We start from the raw sequence: 19,678 nt of genomic DNA, 5'->3' as shown, positions 1-19,678 counted from the left end.
AAGTCTCCTCAAAAACAAAGATGAAATTCTACTACGTGTAGTCCACCAGGTCAAGGTTTTGTTACTTACAAGGCACAGCATGGCGATAAAGGTTATCTCTGATAGTCTGCTGCAAGTCATGATCCGGCGATCCTTTCTGAAACCTCTGGTTGAGGTAATGTCGCAGGTCTTTGTTCAGTCTGCTTCCTGCAAAGAAAAAACAGCCATTTATTTATTTCTAAATGCACACAATTAACATTTCCAATCGAGGCAAATGTTACATTTCCATTCAGAGTCCCCTAAATTATGGCATGCTGACTTTATGAGCGGAGGCTCATCTTCCTCTACAAATGGCTAATTACCAAAAATAACTGGCTGTAAACAAGAGGTCTCTCTTGTCTCATAATGCATCTTTCTTCCTGTGGTGTTAAACAGATAATCATTCCCTTTTATCACTTATTTGTCTGAGCAAATGGAGAAAGACAGATGATGGGAAAAAAAGAAAAATAACAAAGGTAGAGTATTGCTTTTGCAACTTGCTAGGGGGTGAGCTGGGCAGACAGACAGAAGGCAAAAGATGCTCCCATTGGTGGCATTAGTGTAGCTGAACGTGGCCCAAAAAATCAAACAAGAGCTATGCTTCATATTGGTATCTACTCCAGCACACAGCAGGAGTTTGAAAAGAATTGGCTGAAGGAGTTAAGAGCACCCAAAGTCCTTAAAAACAAAATAATATCCAATGCTTTTCACTTAAATGTATTTATTTCCTCATTCTGTTTTGAACACTTCCAGAAGTGTGTGAGAATAAGATAAATGAGTTGAAAACAAAACAAACAACAACAAAACAACAATAACAAAAGAAAAAAAGAAACATAGCTGTTAATGATCATTGCCATTTGCTGAACACCAAATCCTTTCTTGTAGCAGCACATAAGAATTGGAGAAACTTAATGAAGTCTTTTCCCCTGAAAAATTTCCAATACAGGAATAACTTTGACATTAATTTGACTGAAGAGCAAAAAGAGGGATAGGAACTCTTCTGAAAAGAAAAAAAAAAAGTGTAAAACCTTCTGAGTAATGTAACCAGGATGATCAAAGCCTGGAGCAGTTGCTACACAAGGACCAAGGGAGCAGGCTGGGATGCTGCAGCCTGGTGTGGACATCAGTCCCAAGGTCAGCTGGGGACTGGGCACTCCCTGCCTGTCCCAATACAAGGACTGAGAGACACCAAGGAAGGATAATGGGAGCCTGGTTCAAACTCATGCAAGAGGGCCAGTAGTTCACGCAGGCTGTGCAGAACTCACTGGAGAGCACTGTCAATGCAGAAGGTTATTGAGGAGATTCAAGGGGAGATGGAAAAGCACTTGTAAGACAGATCCATTGGAGGTTGCAGAATCATAGAATCACAGAATGGTTTGAGTTGAAAGGGACCTTAAAGAACATCTCATCCCAACCCCCTGCTGTGGGCAGGGACACCTTTCACTAGACCAGGTTGCTCCATGTTCCATCCAACCCAGGCTTGACAAGAAGATGGTGTAGGAAATCCCATGAGCTGCAAATTAATTGCTGGTGTCTGGGAGACCTGACAAAGAAGTGGGGGAATATCAAATATCTTGCTCTTTTCCTTTCTTTTGCCAGGCATCTTATTTATGGCCCCAGCTGGAGCCAAAATGCTGGACTACATGGACCTTGGGCTGAACCACTGCAGCTGTTTCTATGGTCTTTTATCATTTGCATTATGATTTTTTGGATTGTTGAATATGTAATGCAGAGATCATCTCAATATTTCTGGACACCAAACATAGCACCACAGTTGCAGATTCCTGGCTGGAGCCTCTAGGCATCACTGCAGAGCAAATCAAGAATAATAATACTGCAGTGGAGTGCAGCTGGACAGCAGCAGCACCAGGTAAATGGTGACATGAAAGTGTGAACTGTTACATGGCCATGGGCAGGATCAGCCCACCTGCCTACTGCAAGCCCTGCAAGATTTTAACAGAAATGTTAGTTTAAAAACAAAACTAAACACAAGAAACGCCCCCGTAGACTGAAGTATTAAGTCAAATTTTAAAAATAACTATGTGATTTGTGTTTAGGTTCTCCTGACAGCTTTTTCTTTTAATTAAATCTCTTATTGAAAAAAAGGAAAGCTCAGGCAGCAGGCCCAGCTATTAACACAAGGAAAATTTTTAAAGACCAAGATGCTCACTACAGAAATGGTTCAAAGAAAACTGAAATTAAGGGAGATATAATTGGCTCAATACACTTTCCTGAGTGACCCCAACAACATCCCTCACTCCAGTAGCAGACTATGAACCCATTTTCTAACAAAAGGTCTCCAGTTATTACACCATGAAACTGGTTTCCCACATAGGAGGCACTTGGAGGGTTTTGTAGACCTGTAGGCGACAGTTTTTCAATATCAGAGCTGACTTGCCAACCCTCAGATCTCTGATTTCATACCACGTTGTTTTACTCCAGGAGGAGACTGGGCACAAAAAAGAGCATCTGCTGAAATAAGAAAGCAATTCTTTATCTTTTAACTAAACAGTGCATTTTTTTTTCAGAAGAAAGAGTAAGACAAGGTGGTTTTTCATAGACAAAAAAGGACAAATATGACAAACAGTTTGGACATAATGCGAGGGCTTGTTCCAGTGAAGAAATTAATGCACTGAACTGCATGTATCATATAATGCAAACTTTCTCCCCAAAATACTGTGTGATGATCCCTGATGCAATGATTTATGTCACAATAATGTCTTGAGGTGAAAAAGCTTTGCTGAGCTAGGGCTTGTTTGACCACAGAAAATATGCAATTTACTGATGATATCTGCTTTTAGCCTCCCTCTGTGCACATTCCATCTAGCATCTCAGTCTATTACGGCCCCACTGGAAAGTTTGGTTATTTGGTTTATGCAGTAGCTGGGATTTCCCAGCTGAGTCACTGAAGCACTAGTTAAGAAGGCAGTTGCAAAAACAGAGGCTGTAGAAATACTTACACTAACATGAGTGTCCCCTCAGGGAGCAGACAGTGATGCTTATTTCTATTATATTTATTTTAAGTGGAGAGAGGAAAAAAAAAAGAAAGAGGAAAAAACCAAGCCCAAAAAAGTTTGCTAAGCTACATTCCTGTTGCTAAATTCCAGAAAAGTCTTGACAGAAATAAAGGCTTTTTGCAGCCCTGACAATCTCTGCTCAGCAGTGGCTGAAACACAGCGGTGGACACGAGCAGGTTCACCCCACATAACTCACTCCACTGCATGGCAGAAGATGTGCTGACACAGAAACCAGCTCTACATAGAAAGCTGCCAAAAACATTCACCCTGAAAGATGTCAGATTCTTTACCACTTCAAATGTTTCTGTCCACTCTGATCTTTCCCAAAATTCCCCTCAAATCTGAGAGGGCACCTGCTTGTTATTGGCATTACTGAGTATATTCTAGTGCTCAATGCAAGTTTATAAACTCTGATATACTCTGAGCCCAGGCATGCACCCATAATCCTTCAGAACCTGAAAAATATGCCAGTGGCATTTCAGCCACCTCCCCTGTGCAAATCTAGCAGTAAAATTCATTCTGATCCTCAGAGGCACTGTTGGCTTGTGCAAACTCACTCCAAAAACAACTCTCACCCTCTGATGACTTCTGTCCACACACCAGCCACCACCAGGCTGGGTGGATGGGCAAGTGCCCAGAACCACCTGCCTTTATGCAGAAATCCTCCCTTTGCGAAATCTAAATCCATGTATAAGTTGTGCTCAAGAAAATACCTGGTACCAGTTTCCTTAGAGATGTGCTGTGGTAACCAGAAGTATGTACTGCCCTTCAAAATACTCCTCTGTTCTCATGGAGACTGGATTTTACATTTACTCTTTTGTGATCAGTTCTTTTCTTCTCTGCTAAAAGCATGTGAAGAGATCCAATAGTGATATTAAAGGAGGAACAAGAGATGCAACCCAAAACCAGTGGTTTCCAAAGCAGAGGATACAGGTTTGAAGGACCCCTTGCTCAGCTCTTCCTTCCTGCTGGCCAGGATATGTTGGAAATCACTTATTTGCACACAGAAAAATCATTTTGTTATTTCTGTAATCAAAATTAGGCTGACGTGTAGCTTTAAAGAATGAGACATACAAAAAATGCAAAATTCATCAAAATTTATAAACTTTCACAAGATAAACATGTTCAAAGATTTTTGTTGCTGTTGCAACCGTTTCCTTCCCATTTTTTCTCTGCTGAACAAAACTAGGGCCCTTTTTTCATATAAAAATACTGAGAACCAACTTTCCACTGCTTCTCTCCCCACAGTACTACTCCAAATTTGAGATGTTTCCATCTTACTCTCTAAATCCTTCCTTACCTTTGAATGAAACAAAGACCAACTCATTAAATGGCTGGTATTCTTAATTATTTTAGAGTATGTCAATCATCCTCCCCCACCACTATATCACAGCAACAATATTTTAGTAGTAAAAAAAAATCCAAGGGGGAAACATCTCTCATAGAAAAATATTTACTGACATATGGTTTTCTGAAAAACAATAAACTCTGCTTGTCAGTTTTGTGTAGCTCAAAATGTAACTTAGATGGTTTTGTGATGAACGGAAAATATTGACTTTTTCTAAACCCGCAATTCTGTCACACATTTGTCCTCCAACAGTTACCTGTATAATGTCATTGGAGAAGCTACAGTCTGAATTATGTTTTGACACTTCCTGCTACAATTCCCACTTTCTGCAGGGACAAAGCTGCATATGGGATCATCCAACACCATCTTTACTGTGTGAGAACATCCTCTCTTGGAGAGCACTCACCACCAAGCAGCAGCACAGACCTGGGGGCTGAAAGCTTCTTCCTTTACTGACATCTTGGCTTCCAATAAGGGAAGCAGACTGCATAAATGACCAAGCAAAACCTGAATTCTTTTCAAGAAAAAGCTGAGTGTGAATATCGCAAGGCTGCCAGCACCTTCCTGCCAGCTGGTGGAGAGTCTATGCCAGAACTGTGCAATATGTGTATCTGAAGATATATTTTAAACTCATGTTTTATGCATTTGGAAAGTATCATTTTATAGTTTATATTAATTACTGCAGCTGTTTTATCTCATTTATGTTTAGAGATGGCCATAGATAATCCTGATGAACAGCCATGCTGTGACAGAGCCTATAGATGCTCGTGCAAAGATGGGTCAGGGTCAAGCCCGGGACACACTGGTCCCTGACCTATATTACACTCCTGTAAGCAGATTACACCAGTATATATTTTTTTGCTTTACCCTTCTTTGGGAAGGCTATCAATTGCTACATTCACACAGCCTGATAGCATCTAAACTGGAAAAATCCATTTTCCATTCCTGAATTGCAGCAGAATCCCCCTTCTCTAGTGGGGATCTCTGTTTAAAGGCCTCTTTAGCAGAGGGATTCTCTGTGGGCAGACAAAGACCATTTCAAAACAACAGGGCCATGAAGCAATGAAAGGTTAAAGGCCTCACTAAAGGGATAAAAGTGCAATAGAGTCATCTGGATCAAGACTCTCTCTCACCACCCTGATGTCTACATCGAGAGGGAAGGATTCCATTTTTTAAAGAAACAAAGCTAGCACATGTTGGATTTGCAGTACAAACCCCTGATTGTAACATACTGTCTTTCATCTGAAGATTTCTGTCTGAAGGTGTTTAACACACACTAATAAGTTATCATGGTTGGTGAGGTTTTAATTCTGTGCTGCAAAACGCAGAACTGCAGATAAGGGGAAAAACACCTATAAAAACCAAACAAAAAAACCCCAAACCCTGCTTGTCTAGAGGCATGAGCAGAGAACCTGCAGCTCACATTTTCTGAAGTAGCAAGTGGACTTGCTCTCTCAGCTGACTGGCCTCACTGGCTGGGTGACTTCTCCCATGCTCCTTTCTCCAGAGCTGCTGCTCTACCCCGAAAAAGGCATTCAACACAAACTCATCTGTAATTAGAGCCAAAATAGCTCTACTTACCTGTAAAGTATGTTAATTAATCTGCTTATAAATCTATCAACTCCCTTAAAAATATAAACTGTATTTCTAAAAGAAATGTTAAAATATTAATAATATAACTCAAGACAACTTCTCAGTCTGTTGTTAAATCCCTACTAAAAAGTGGGGTGTAGACAGGGCTCCTGCAAAGCAGACAAGACAAGTCTTAAAACTTTTCCATACAGCACTTGGCACTACAGGAGTGCCAGGGCATCACCACTGTCTTTTACTAATACTTGCAATGGATTTTCTTCACCTTGTGTAAAAGTGGCCCTGATACTCACGGATATATTCCTTTAATGTCTGGACAGATTCATATTCTAATTCTGGATCAATTAATAGGATAATTTTCATGGCAAGGTCTTGGAGGCAGCAGCCCATCTTAGAAGACAAAATGAAGACTGAGTAGATTTTTGTCATATAAAACGACTGTGCTGGTAACCACTTCATCATAAAATATTCCTAATCCCAGCAGTTGTTACAGAAATCATAATAGTTTGTGCTACATCGTTTCATTCTGTCCCATCCTTGTCTTCCAGCTGCTGTCCAAAAGTGATTAGAAATAATGGGGCTATAAAAGCCATTCAATAATTAGAAGATTCATTGGACATATGCCAGCAGTGACAAAAGAGAGTGATTTATGTAAGATGAGTCTGTCACATCTGCCAGATCACAGTTTCATTACGCCTGTGGCTTTAAGGTCACAGTTTAACACTGTTCCAACAGCCATTGGTCAAGGGGGTGCTGGGGAGAAGAGGTGAAATAAATCATGGGTTTGTTTGCTTTCTTGTTTTAACTACTAAGTAAATAAGTAAATAAAGTTCAGTACTTAGATTTGTTATTTCATGTCTCTTGTGAGGTCAAAGATACAAGAAAACATTCATCATGGTTGGCCAGAGTTCAAATAAGATCACAAAGCAAAAACATCCAGTTTAAAAGCCTTCAACATTCATGTGGCTTCTTAAATTCAATATAATCTATGCATGTTCTGTCTTCCAGCCACCCATGAAATGAAGGCACCTTGTAAACCCGTAACGTGTTGGTAAATTAATTGCTACTACATTTTCCTAACACAAGTAAACTTTAAAACCTTTTATGGCTCAGTGTTCTAAACTGATATTTAAACATTGCAATGGGAGTTTCAACTTAACAATTAACATGGCTCAGCAAACACCTAATTTGATCCCAATTCCATTTGCTCCTCTTTTTTTCCTCTACACAAACAAACAAAAACACCAAAGAACTTTTATTGCTGGGTATCAATATCAGTACCATAAAGTCCAGATGTCTGGATGTTCCCCATAAAAGCTTCAATAATCTCATCCGTTATTGTCAATGATTCCATTCCACTGGGGATAGTCTCTGGTGACAAAAACTATTGGTTTGAGGGTACAAACTGGATCTTTGTTGGAAATACTACACCCAGTCACAGCAAGTAAATTATTTTAATCTGTAGCAGCCTCCTAGAGCCAGACTACACAGAGGAGAACTGCTCAGATCAGAGCCTGGATGCTGCCATTATTCTAACAAATCCATACCACAACCAAAGCAAAATGACTGCTCATCCTTTACCTACCTCTTGAAGTAAAGCATAAAATACTTCCCAATTTTTGTGCTTTAAAACCTTCTCAGAACAACAAAGCCTCATCCATTGCAAAAGCCTTCCAGTGGAAGGAAATTATGATAAGCTGGAGGGTTCTGCTATAAAGAATTGCACAAAGTTACAGGATGAACTACCTACACAGCAATAAAACTCCACTTTGATGGAGCATGGTTAAGGCTTCAGCAGCAGCCTGGCTGCTGAATCAGCAGTGAGCACTTCAGTGCAGCTGGTAATTCCTGTCTGGAGAATGAATAACACTTGTTACTTTATTACTAACAGAATTTCTTAAAATATTATTTTAGGTGTAAGCTGTGAATCTGAAGGAGACGTATTCACTCAAAACTTTTGGGTCGTGTTCAGAATCAGGAGCAGGCAAGAGCCTTCTTGGCTCAGTACCTTTGGTATCACTCTGAAGTTGCATGGGTGAATGAACCAGCACTGAAGTGGCAGTTCAGCATTTGCTGCTACAGAAATGCACTTAACAGATCATAAATTCCCCAATGAAACTATTCTGTGAGCACCTCACCTAATCTACTGTATTCATAGGGTGCTCCACCTTATTTTCTGAGCATTAATAGTGATTCACATTTCCACTGCAAATTTAAACAACTGGCCTTTCAGCTGAGAAGTGCCAGAAAACCCACAGAGCTCAGGCTTGGAGATTGAAAAGAAAAAATATATTATTTATACAACAGGCCTGAAAATTTTGAACATTTGTGACAAATAAACTTCTGTTGCCCTCAGTGGAATTAATATAATCAAATGCAACAGCAAGCCCAGCTTTTCTCCTGCTTTGGCCTCTTCAAGCTTCTGGTACCCTCACTGTTTCAGCCCTGAATTTCTTGAAGCTCCTGGAGAAGAAACGTTCCTTCACTCTCTGACATCTTTTGCAGCCCAGGACAACACTGAGCTGGAAGAGAGGGAGGCTACACAGCCATAATGGCATCCCAGGAAGGGGAGCATGGTCTGCCATGGACAGACAAATCAACTCTTTCTACCTCAAGAAGAAACTATTTTATTCTTCTCTTCACAAAATACTGATGTTTGAGTTTGGGGTTTTTTCTGTGTCTGAGCAGGTCAAGTGTGCACAGTGTTGGCAGGTGACAGAAGTTACTGAGCGTTGCTAAAGCTTGTTCACATGAAGCAAAAACCTGATTCTGTTGATCTTTGGCACAGCTTTGCTATGGGCTTCAGCAGGTTTCAATGCAGAGGGATCCTATCCTAAAGGAAGGGCAGGAGGAAGAATATATGGACATTTTCTACTCATCTCTTCTTAAATCATGTGATATCTCTTGTGTCCCTATGGATCCTGTAGCACCACCACTAAATAAGTGATGACATTTCTCCAGAGAAAGTGGCAACCATATCTGCCCCAGTAAAGTCTAAGAAGGGGAAATCTGATACATGCGCAGCAAAAATATGGGTAACTGAAAAGAGGCAGCTCAAGCAACAAGAACATTTAACAAATAGGAGAGGGGAAAGAAAGGTCAGTAGTATTAATGACTGCTGGCCTTAGATACCTCTAAAACACATTTGAACTGGCCAGGCACAGAGCTTCAGAAACATGACTGCTGCATCCATATGGATGCTGGCAGATGTGGAGCCAGCCAGGGTGCTTCCTTGGGTATAGTTAATCATGTATCCAAGTAAGAGCTAGAGATTACCCACTCCTGATATTGACTCCTACGAGACCTCTTTTCCTCCCTTTGCCATTTTTGAGAAATGCTGCAAGCTCCTCACTCTTGCCTCAGCTTTTTGTTTGCCTGGTTCACTTTGAAGAATCTACAGACACACAAGGAGGGTCCAGAGGGTCAGGTGGTCTCTGGGAATGACAATAGAGAGCAAGGTGAGCCCAGGCAAGAGAAGGGATCTGCTGGGATGACAAATGCAGAATATTTTCCAAATAAAATGAAGAATCTCCAAGACAAAACTATAATACTGATGAACAGCCACACACACTATAATGTTTTCACAGGAAAGCTCAGAGAGGTAGGTGTGCAAAGAACCAAGTAGTGCAACATTCCCCAGACCTGTTTTCAATGAAATTTGGATTAGCTGCATATTAAATACTTTGTACAGTTCTGTGGCCAGATCAGTCCTGAACCAGAGTTAACCGGCTGGCAATCAAGCTGTAACATTAAAGCTATGTCCAATAAATGCTTGCTCTTGGCAGTGACCTTAAACCGAGTGCCCAGAGCAAAGCCTCAGCTCTGCTAAACTTTACAGAAAGCCAGACCCAGAGGTGAACTTAGAGAAGCAGAGACATTCCTCTGAGGAAGGCTTTCTGTGCTGTGCACAAAGGCACTGCTGTGTTGGGGCATTTTGCACTGTGTTTTCCAGCAAGGAAGCACAACGAGGAGTACGAAGCGGTCAACAGTGGCAAGAATCGTTGATGTTGCCACGTAGGCTTTTTTAAAAATAAAAAAAAAGTAAGAATGAAAAGAAAAAACCTCCTACACAACTCAAGTGAATGCAGAATGAAGTCATTGTGAGAGAGTGCCATGGGATGCAGCCCCTTTCCATGAGCGGCTCTGAAAGATTGAGGCTTTAGTGGCTCACGCCCCGTCTGCGCTGAGCCTTTCCATCAATGCACACAGACCGGGCTGTGTGAGCAGCCCAACCTTCCGGCCATACTTCATCAGGAGAGCACAGCCTGCCTGGGAGCCACACACCAGCGTTTGTCACTGACACCTACTCTGTACAACTCTGTTGTGGGAAGCAACCTGGAGAAGGGAATGTTGTTTCTTTTCCTTTACTCTGACTCGAAGCTGCGAGCCCTGCCTTGCCTGGGATGCAGGGAGGGCTTATGGGAGGCAGCAGAATTAGGGCACAGGGTGAAGAAGAAAGTCTAGCTAGAATAGTAAGAGAGGAAAAATCAAGATGAAAAGCACTTGTAGTCTTTCATTCCAAGGAAACGACCTGTTTCTGGAAATGAGATGCATATCTCTGTATGTCTCCTGAAAGGAGTTACCATATGTTCTAAAAGTAGGATATAATATTTGAGCTGTAAAAGCCAAATCAGCTTGAGAAACAGACGGCATTACAATGCTTTAGCAGAACAGGCCCCACATAACAATATGCCAACAAACTCATTTTCTAGAATGGCACTAGGAAAATATTTGCAAAATCTGAAACCCATTCCCTAAATACAGCATTTGGTTCTTCCAGAAAAATGGGAAAAAAAGTGGCACACAACAGAATTGGGGAATCTTAAGTAGCTATTCATATTCTTTGATTTTTTGCTTGCTTTTCTCCATAATCTAAGCATGGATAGTGGCTTTTGGTGCTCTTTTTTAAACTTGACCTCAAACTCCTTCAGCAGTCAAGTCATTCTTGTCCCTCCTTGATTGCTGGAGGGATGAACTCCCATTGCCCAACCAGATCATCTCTGAATACTAATCACAGTTCTTTGCTCTGACCTCTTGGGCTCTGGGGCACATGTCAATATTAATGGCCTCATTTCCAGAGGTACTGAATATATAAAACACTAGAATTATTATGCTGCCTTTATAATTATTTGTTTTCCTCACAAGTATCTCTATCAGATACAAAAGTTGGCCTTCATGGAAGAAACCAGTTAAAAATCATAATGTGTCCATCTGAAGATCTGTCCAAAGGATATGCCAACTGCTTTGGCCCGTTCTCTGGTGTGGCTGCATGACACACATTCAGGTGCACCAGTGTCTCACCAAAGAAAAACAAATTAGTTTTTTCCTCTGCAATATATCCACTCAGAGAGGGCTACAGGTTAATTTTCCAACTTGTGCCAGCAACTTCCCAGAAACAAGATTTTCTAAGAAACAAAAAACACCAGAAACAAGTCTTGCTGTAACAAGTAAAGGTGTTGCTCCTACTACACTATTGTCAAAGACCAGAACTAAGCTTAACCTCAGATGGACCTGTGGTTTTTTCCCCCTATTTTAAATAAAATTACACATTTGTGTACGTACAGAATAGACAGCAAACTACTAGCATACACTACAGAAAACAAGCACACAGGCTACAATGCTTTGTGATTTAGAAAGTCAGGCTCTCAAAGCTGAAAATAATTATGAGCTGAATCTGTTGGGAAAAAAACATTTAAACAGAAAAACATGTGTAACAGTTGGGAGCTGTTGAAGCACACTTTACAAGAGGCACAAAAAGCCACAAAAACTGAATAAGAAGGTCACACTGGTTTAAAAAGCAACCTGGCTTATAGGGAAAGTCACTGCAGCTTTTTTCAATTTCATTTTGTAGACAAAGGGAAAACAAGATCTAAGCAACTGGAGTAGTTCTGCTTAATTATTCCAACTGAAAACACTTTTATTTTTTCTACCATTGGAAGTGTCTTCTGAGTGTTGGAGAATATTCTCCATCCCTGGAAAATGTTACATCAAGATCGAATGTTTTTTCTTGAAAAAACATGTTCAAGTTTAAAGAGAAATTGATTCAAACGAGTACTATAATGTCCTGAACTATTACTTGGAAATGTAATTCGGGAAGATACTGTTGAGTAGTCAGGTAAAGTATCTGGAAGAATGGGGGAGCCAACAACAATTTAAAGCAGTTCAGAGCAAAATGATGAAATGAGCTGAATCTTTTCAATTGCTCAGTTGACCAAGAACCTACACAAGTTAAGAAAACGTCAGTGGTAAAAGGAAAGCGTTAACGTGACTATTCTGTTGTGAAAGCCATTCAATACATTGAGGGCACAGCACTCAATAGCATTGTGGGCCTCCCTTTTGTGCAGGAAATGGAACTGAAATTCTAAAATAAGATTTTACAGCACTGACAGAAAAAATGAGTTGGCTGAAGTAAGCAAGAACTATGGTAGTCCAGTTTATTATGGGTTTTAATAAAGTACTACTATATCTTACTGGCAAAACTCAAAACTAAGAGTAAACGAGGGCAACATTATCCTTCACTATTCCACATACAGCCACGTAAAACAAAAATGTTCTGATTCTCTGTCTCTTTCACATGGAGCAACCCTTCTTTTCTGTAACCTCCACATAATGACAACATCTAAATTATCAAAAAAAGTCAGATTCAAAACAAAAAAATTAGTAACTTGAATAGTTTTAGTCTCCAACATAAATGTAATACCTCATATAAAACAAGTTTGGTAATAAAATAAGTACATGAAAAAACTTACTAGGCTCTGTAACAAACATCTTTTTTGCTTTGGTCACAAGGTCTTGTTTTCCTAATGAGTTTAGGAGTGCCTGTATCATGTTTATGCCACCCCAACTTCCCCCCACAGGAAACAAATATGAATATCACAGATGGTAAAAACCACATTTTCTTGAACAGGAAATAAATGTTTATATGTGGCATATAGCAAAACATATATTTCTAGAGACAATAGCTACACAATTTAGACTTACTGGTGCAGAAATTTTTAATGGAAAACACATTTTTGGGGATAAGAATTTTAATTACAAAGAAACAGCATATATAAGTTCCTCCATTAGATTTAAAGCAGAGCAGTTCTGCAGCAGAATCAAAAAGACATGGTCTCTTTTGGTGAAAAACAGAATATTGGAATAAAGAGAGAAACACTTAACTTGGACATATGGCAGGTTAGACATTTTCCATGAAATCCTTTTGATCATAAAATGGCATTTGTCAAAATGAAGATGTTCTTCAGGAACTTGACATTTCTGCAGAAATCAGACATAGCTCTGATGGTGCCTTTTCCAATCACGCCTCAGCTTGCCAGGCAACTCCTGCCCACTGGTTCATAAGTTTCCAAGCTCAGTCACTCAAGCCCTTCAGCCCACATGCTTCCCATCTCTCCCCTTTTACAATCTTTAGAAAATACATACTGCAGGAACAAGAATTAACACACCAATCTGGAGAAGCGGCTTCTGAAAGGCTACCAACACTCAGAGTTGATCTTCACCTTGCAAACAAGAAGGGGATGAAAGCACCAGATTAATTTTGAAAACACAAAATATTGGTAACTCCAGAATGAAGTTTCAAAAATTCTGGTTTGGTAGAAAAGGAAATACAGGCCTTTTTGGTGAAACCAAGTGAAACCTCCGTTATGGGAGCACATCTACTGAGCTGCAGGCATCTCGCCCTAAAATCAATTATCTGAAAAACACAAGACCAGAAGTGGTCAAAATAACAGTTTCTCACAATTCAAAGTGGAAGGAAACACTGGTTTCATTCCCATAACATTACTCTGTCCAGCAACAGACTTGGTGTCCTTCTTGTCTATCCACAATGAAGGGCTTTTGTGAAAGACTAACAGGAAAGGCAGAGGTGAAATGTTTAATCAGGCTTTCTGGATGGTTTTGGCATCATGGGATTTTTCCCATTTTCACAGGACACAAGTAGACCTGACCATGCTTTTATGCCCCTTTTTTTGCCAGTAAGTGTTGGCTCTCCAGACTCGCATGGTTCTAAGCAGTTTGCAATCCTGCCAGGCAATCTGCATGCTCAAGCATCAGCTGCACTGCCATTGCTACTAAAACCAACAGCCACTTTATTTTTTAAATTATTTCAGTAAGTGTTCTGATGATCCAGCTACCGACAACAAGAGATGCAATAGAAAGCAATAAAAATCACTATTAATTGTCTAAATACCAATTCTTCCTCAAGTTTTTATTCTTTAATTTTTGAGAGCTCTCCTTGTACTGTCTCGGTTGGTTTGGTTAACAAACATTTTTCAGCCCCATTTAATCAAATGCATTTGGATGGAGGTCTCTAACACTGACTCTGAAATTGAAAGCTCTAATCAGTTTATCCTCAAATTCATTTTATGCTTCTCTCACTTTTGGGAGTGCACAGTTGAAGCTCTGGAATTTCTGCAAAGCTGAAAGATTTTTTAAGCAACACAGACACACTGAAGTCTCGTGTACACCATCTACAACTGGAGGGGAAAAACAAGTTGTAGAGGTCTAAACTGATCTAGGAAGAGATGCAAAGAAGCACAGTATGGGCCTCACATTTCTGAGTGAATGTCACTGTGGTTTGTGTTTTTATGTTACTTTGGGGTTTTCCAAAAGCTCTACCTCCACTCATTAAGTCATCAGGAGTTTTTCTGTTGACTTAAAAGGACTTTGGGTCAGAACCTCCCAGCTTGGCAAGAAAAGATGTCAAACAGACAGCATGCAAAAGGAATAGCTATTTATCAAAGGAGCAATCCAGAATAATGCACTGTTCCTGCTTGAACACAGTCCCACTGCCCCACTTTTAGAGTCTGAACCAGGGCACATGAACAAAAGAGGAACTTTGGAAGACAGGTGGGATTTTAAATAGAATAGAGCATAATGCACAACAGGCATCCAGAAGCCACAGATGAACAGTTCACAGAGGAGACTCAAAATCCCAAGTCTCCTCCAGACAGGAGCCACAGTGTTGTCCCAGCTTTGTGTACTCACGCTGCCCTTCTAACAAGCCCCATGGTGATATCCTCAGGTTCCTAGAAATAAACTCTGCTGCTGTTTCTGAGTGAGTCCAGCCAGGCTGGCCTAGTACATCCACCACCTTTGATGTGTGTTTTTTTACACACCTATCCTGGGAGTTTTAAAATCATATGTCAAAATATGAATTCATTGGTCTCATTTTACATTTCTTTGGTTTGGGCTTTTCTTTTAAGACAGAGCCTGTTTGATAATTAAGTTTTTAAAAGGAGCTTAAGAGTGGCCCTTCAGTGACACTATATTCCTCTGGTCCTGCCTTTCCCCATCTCTGCTCAGATCCAGAAGTTCCATTCAAACAAGGTCCATCCACAGCTGCTGTATAAACACAAACCTCCCCAGACAGCACATAAATGGCACATGCATCTACACAGGCTGACAATTGATTTACTCAAAATTAGCAACCCTCTACAAAGGAACTCGACTTCCCAGCAATCAATGAGAAAATAACCTTGTTAGCAAATAAGCCAAGGTTCTTTAAAATTAATCAGTTCTTTTTCATCCAAACAGTATAGATAAAGATGATGACATTTTACATGACCTATAAAAAGAAATGTTTCTATTTTAGGCTTTCCTTCATATGGGTGCCAGGATGATTATGTTTTGTTTACTGGACAAAATAATCTCTTATTTGTTAAGGCTTGAATGCAACATTATACAGTACAAAATCTTATCTTCTATTGTCTTAATTATCATCTGGAGGGTTGAAACATGAGACGATGGCACCGAACAAAATGAATATTAATGTGTTCTCTCTGCAATTTAAAGAGAAAGGACTTGGAGTTTTCTTTTGCCTATGTGTTTAACATGCTGCAGCAAACTAGTGAATTATATCCCATTTAGCTGTTATTGTTTCTCCAAGTAGCACGAAGAAACACATCAACCTTTTGCAGACTCCCTGCATTCCCAGTGTTCAAACACACAACCTTTTCCTCTAATTTCCTATTACATCATTTGCTCAAAAGTTTTAAAATGTTTCCTGCTTAGAACGGTGTGCAAGGCTATGGCACTGTTTCCAAAGTTCTTTGTATGACACTTTTGTCACCTACAGCATGTTCTCATGCCAGTGTGAAAGTAGAGGCAGCAGGAGCCTTTTCTCTCGTTTACCTCATTTGCATCCTAATAGCCAGAGAATTCAGTGTCTGCAGGAAAAAGGTGCCTGTATCCCCGAAGGAGATGGGAAAAAGAAAGTCTTGGACGGTGAACAGTGCAGTGTGACACTAGTAGTTTTTCTGCCTTTCTAGGTAGAAATCAAAGGGAGCTTAGTGTGGTGATTTTAAATTAAAACAAACATAATGCACAGCCTGACCAGTTCAGAGTGACTCCAGAAACATCAAAAGGCAGCACTAAGATAGCAATGCCACATGGTTTAATTCTTTTGCAGTTTCATCCTGCTGTCTCAGCGCTGACCTTTCCAGGTCTGGGGGAAAAAAGAAAAAAAAAAAGGGGGGGGGGGGGGGGAAGGAAGACTGTAAGGTTTATTCTCCCTCTTTTTGAGCAATAAGAAGGACCAGGTTGGACTTTGTTTTTAGGGCTTCATATATACTGTTAGAAACTTAAACTAATAAACAAAAATCAAAAGACAGAAATATCAACTAGAAGATTGGTTTCCAGTTTTGGCTGATATGGACAGTCATATCAGCCAAAACTGTCCAGCTATACTGACCAAAAAAACCCAAACAAATCTGTATTTCAGGCAGAGAAATTTAAGTGACCTGAAAACACAGAAACAAAGAGTTTGTGTAGCTTATCAATATAACTCCTTTTTAGTTTACTTTTGATGCATAATGAAAATGCACTAAGGCAGATGTGTTTCTATGGCATCCAGCACCCATTAGGAAAGTGAAGCAAATGTTCCAGGTTTGACTTGGCCCTTGTGGACTCCAAGGTCAACTGCAAACACAGCAACAATGACACAAAAAAATCCTTTTCCCCTAATGCTGTTTTATGATATGACTATTTTCAGTCAAAGTTGGGTACATCTAAACAACTGCATCACAGTATTTTTTTTTCCTCTTTGGGGTTCTTTTAGTTTAACTGCTTTGCAAAATCCCCAAATGCGTAATTCTGCTTTAGCAGCTCCAAATTCAATCAAGTGGATTAACTTCACGCCCACCTAGGCGGTGTTCAGAATATGAAAACATTCATCATCAAGTGTTTCTGTTGCAGCCCAGATTCACTGAAGGAGGAGACAAAAGGAAGACAGCTCTGTGCACACATTGTGTCACCGTCAGGATAACCCACCTTGGGCAGGAACACTCTCTGTTAGTGCATCCCCTACAGCCAGGGAGGCACAGCCTCCTCTGACCCACAGGCTCCTTTCCAGTACATTCACCACGTAGAATTAAGAGATTAAAAAAGGTAAGAAGTGGATTTTAAGGGTATTAAAAGTTTGAGGAAACTGCTCCAATAAACTGGAGAAGAATGTGAATTAGATGGTTATCACCCCCACCAGGCCACTCAAACCCAACAGGAGGCGAGTGGATGGGATCTGAGGCTCCTCACAGCTCCAGTTTATGGGCGTGGGAGGATGGAGGTTGCTTGGGGTTTGCAACAGCCTGTCCAGAACCAGCCTCTGCCATGGCACCAGCGCTGCACTCATGGGGAGCAGCAGAGCCCTGAGCCCTTCCTTCCACGGCCAGTAGCTCTTCTGGAAAACTCCACACTGTCCTGCCCATCTCACACAAGCCTAAAAATCTCCAGGTCACCATCACCTATGCAAGGGCTCATATACAAAAGTCCTCCTGCTGTATTTCCAAGCTGTTTAAACACGCAACAGCCTGTGCAGAAACACAAATATCTTCTGTTTATTGGATGACATAGGACATTCCTACCTGAGCCTGACAAATAATAATCAATACCTCTATGCATACAATGCTACTTGTTATAGTGAAAGAATAAGACCACTCAAAAATATCCATCTAAAATAAAGAAACAAAAAAACCCCAACAAACCACAACAGAAAAAAAAAACTAACAAGAAAAATATATAAGACAAAAAGAACCCAACAAAAAACCAGCCAAACACAATACAACTGAGAACACAATTAAGCTGACTGAGGTAAACCAAGAGCAAAACATCTCTGATAAATGATCAAATCATACTGCCTGGCAGATTAGTGTCTACTGAACAGAAGGGCTGAAGAACACAGACACTCCAGCGTGATAGCTATAAAGCAAAGTTTAATGAAATGATAAGCCATTTATGTAAAGCATTCATGGCTACAACAACTCATTTGCACAAAGTGAGAATTGAGTAAAAATTGTCAAAATGGAAATACAACAGTAACCTATTGACAGAGGGTCAAAGTGTGAAGGGGAGTATCAAGTTCAGGACAGCAGAGCTACAATTACTGCAGAGTTCTTATAAGAACATTTCTGTCTTTACATTGCGATTTTCCATCAAAAGGTAGATCTAAGGAACTCATTAACACAAAGAAAAAACAAATCAGACATTACTGAAGAGAGAAATATACATCTTATAATTTGAATTAAGATTCCCAGCTGGAGAATGCCTTTATCTTTCCAGGCAAAGTAGCAAAGCGATTTTGTAGAATTTAATTGAGAAATAAGGCACACAAAAGGGCTGCTTATATGCATATCTCTGTGGAAGATACAGAGCAGAAATAAGTCCTCTGGACAAAAATGAGCATTCAACATCAAACAATGTTGTCAAGTGTCACTGCTTACCTACGAAATATCATATTTAAATCTGTTTCTAAGGAAATTCATATTGCATCCCCAACAAAAATGCAGTTGCTTTTAAGTTACTACAGGTATGATACGCTAAACATTAATGTATCTATGCCAAAGCAAAAGGAGGTACTTGTATTTCATTTTGGAAGCCATTGATCTGGTTAAGGCATTGGTATTCTGACCACCAGGTTTAATTTTGAAAGGATTTGAGCAGCTTTACTGTCCAGCAGCCATGAATAATTCTGTGCTTGAACACTTTTTATAGAAGTACATGAAGCAGAGCACCACCTGCAACCCACAAAGCACAGGTCATTACTCACACTAGCTTTATTACATGGACAAATTAATGCAGGCTAAACAAACTGTACACTTCTCTCAACCCACTGACTTCTTTTACTCTCTCTATACACACACACAATTTTTTGAAACATTTCGGTTTTCATAAGCAACACAATAAATCGTTCTGATCTTTTTAGAAGCAGAAAACAAATGGATTGGGGATTCTCCCTCTGCCCAACAGCACACATGCAATAGAAGCTATTGAACACTTCTGCATCCCTTCAACAACCTGTTTCAATAAGAATTCAACTTTTGCTTCAGCCAGATTGTGTAAAGAAACATCTGTTCAACGCTGCAAGCACTACAGCTCATACAACAGGAAGAACTGCAAATATCAGGAGAAGGTTGACTTGACTTGGCTGATAAAAAGAACTAACCTGGGAGTGTTAAATGTGCACACACAAACATACACAAAACTATTAACTCATTTATTTGGAATCATGTTTTGTTCCCTCGGTAAAGAGCATAAAATGTGAAAGGGACTGCAGGTGTTCAAGGGGAAGCCAGAAAGAGATACCTGACAGGTTTCAGTTCAGTTGTTCTATCAGCTCTTCCAGGAACTTATTAGTGTCAAAGGAGTTATGTCTGCATAAGCTCGAGGAGAGTCAAAGCACCAGTGTAAGCTGCCTGCACTGAAGACAGCAGCC

General features: G+C 40.2%; 1 protein-coding gene across 19 annotated transcripts in view; it reads right to left on the bottom strand.

Moving 5' to 3' along the window:
- Positions 1-19,678, bottom strand: part of MAGI1 (membrane associated guanylate kinase, WW and PDZ domain containing 1) — a 336,793-nt gene that overhangs the window by 168,854 nt on the left and 148,261 nt on the right. For all 19 annotated transcript variants that reach the window (XM_071550294.1, XM_071550297.1, XM_071550298.1 and 16 more), the window contains exon 2: positions 70-186. In XM_071550294.1, coding sequence (XP_071406395.1) covers positions 70-186 — 117 coding nt within the window. The remainder of the gene's footprint in view (positions 1-69; positions 187-19,678) is intronic.

The sequence above is a fragment of the Pithys albifrons genome, chromosome 3, assembly GCF_047495875.1.
Source record: "Pithys albifrons albifrons isolate INPA30051 chromosome 3, PitAlb_v1, whole genome shotgun sequence".
Classification (NCBI taxonomy): domain Eukaryota; kingdom Metazoa; phylum Chordata; class Aves; order Passeriformes; family Thamnophilidae; genus Pithys; species Pithys albifrons.
The sequence above is the reverse complement of the archived record's forward strand: the minus strand, read 5'-3'. Positions and strand labels throughout refer to the sequence as shown.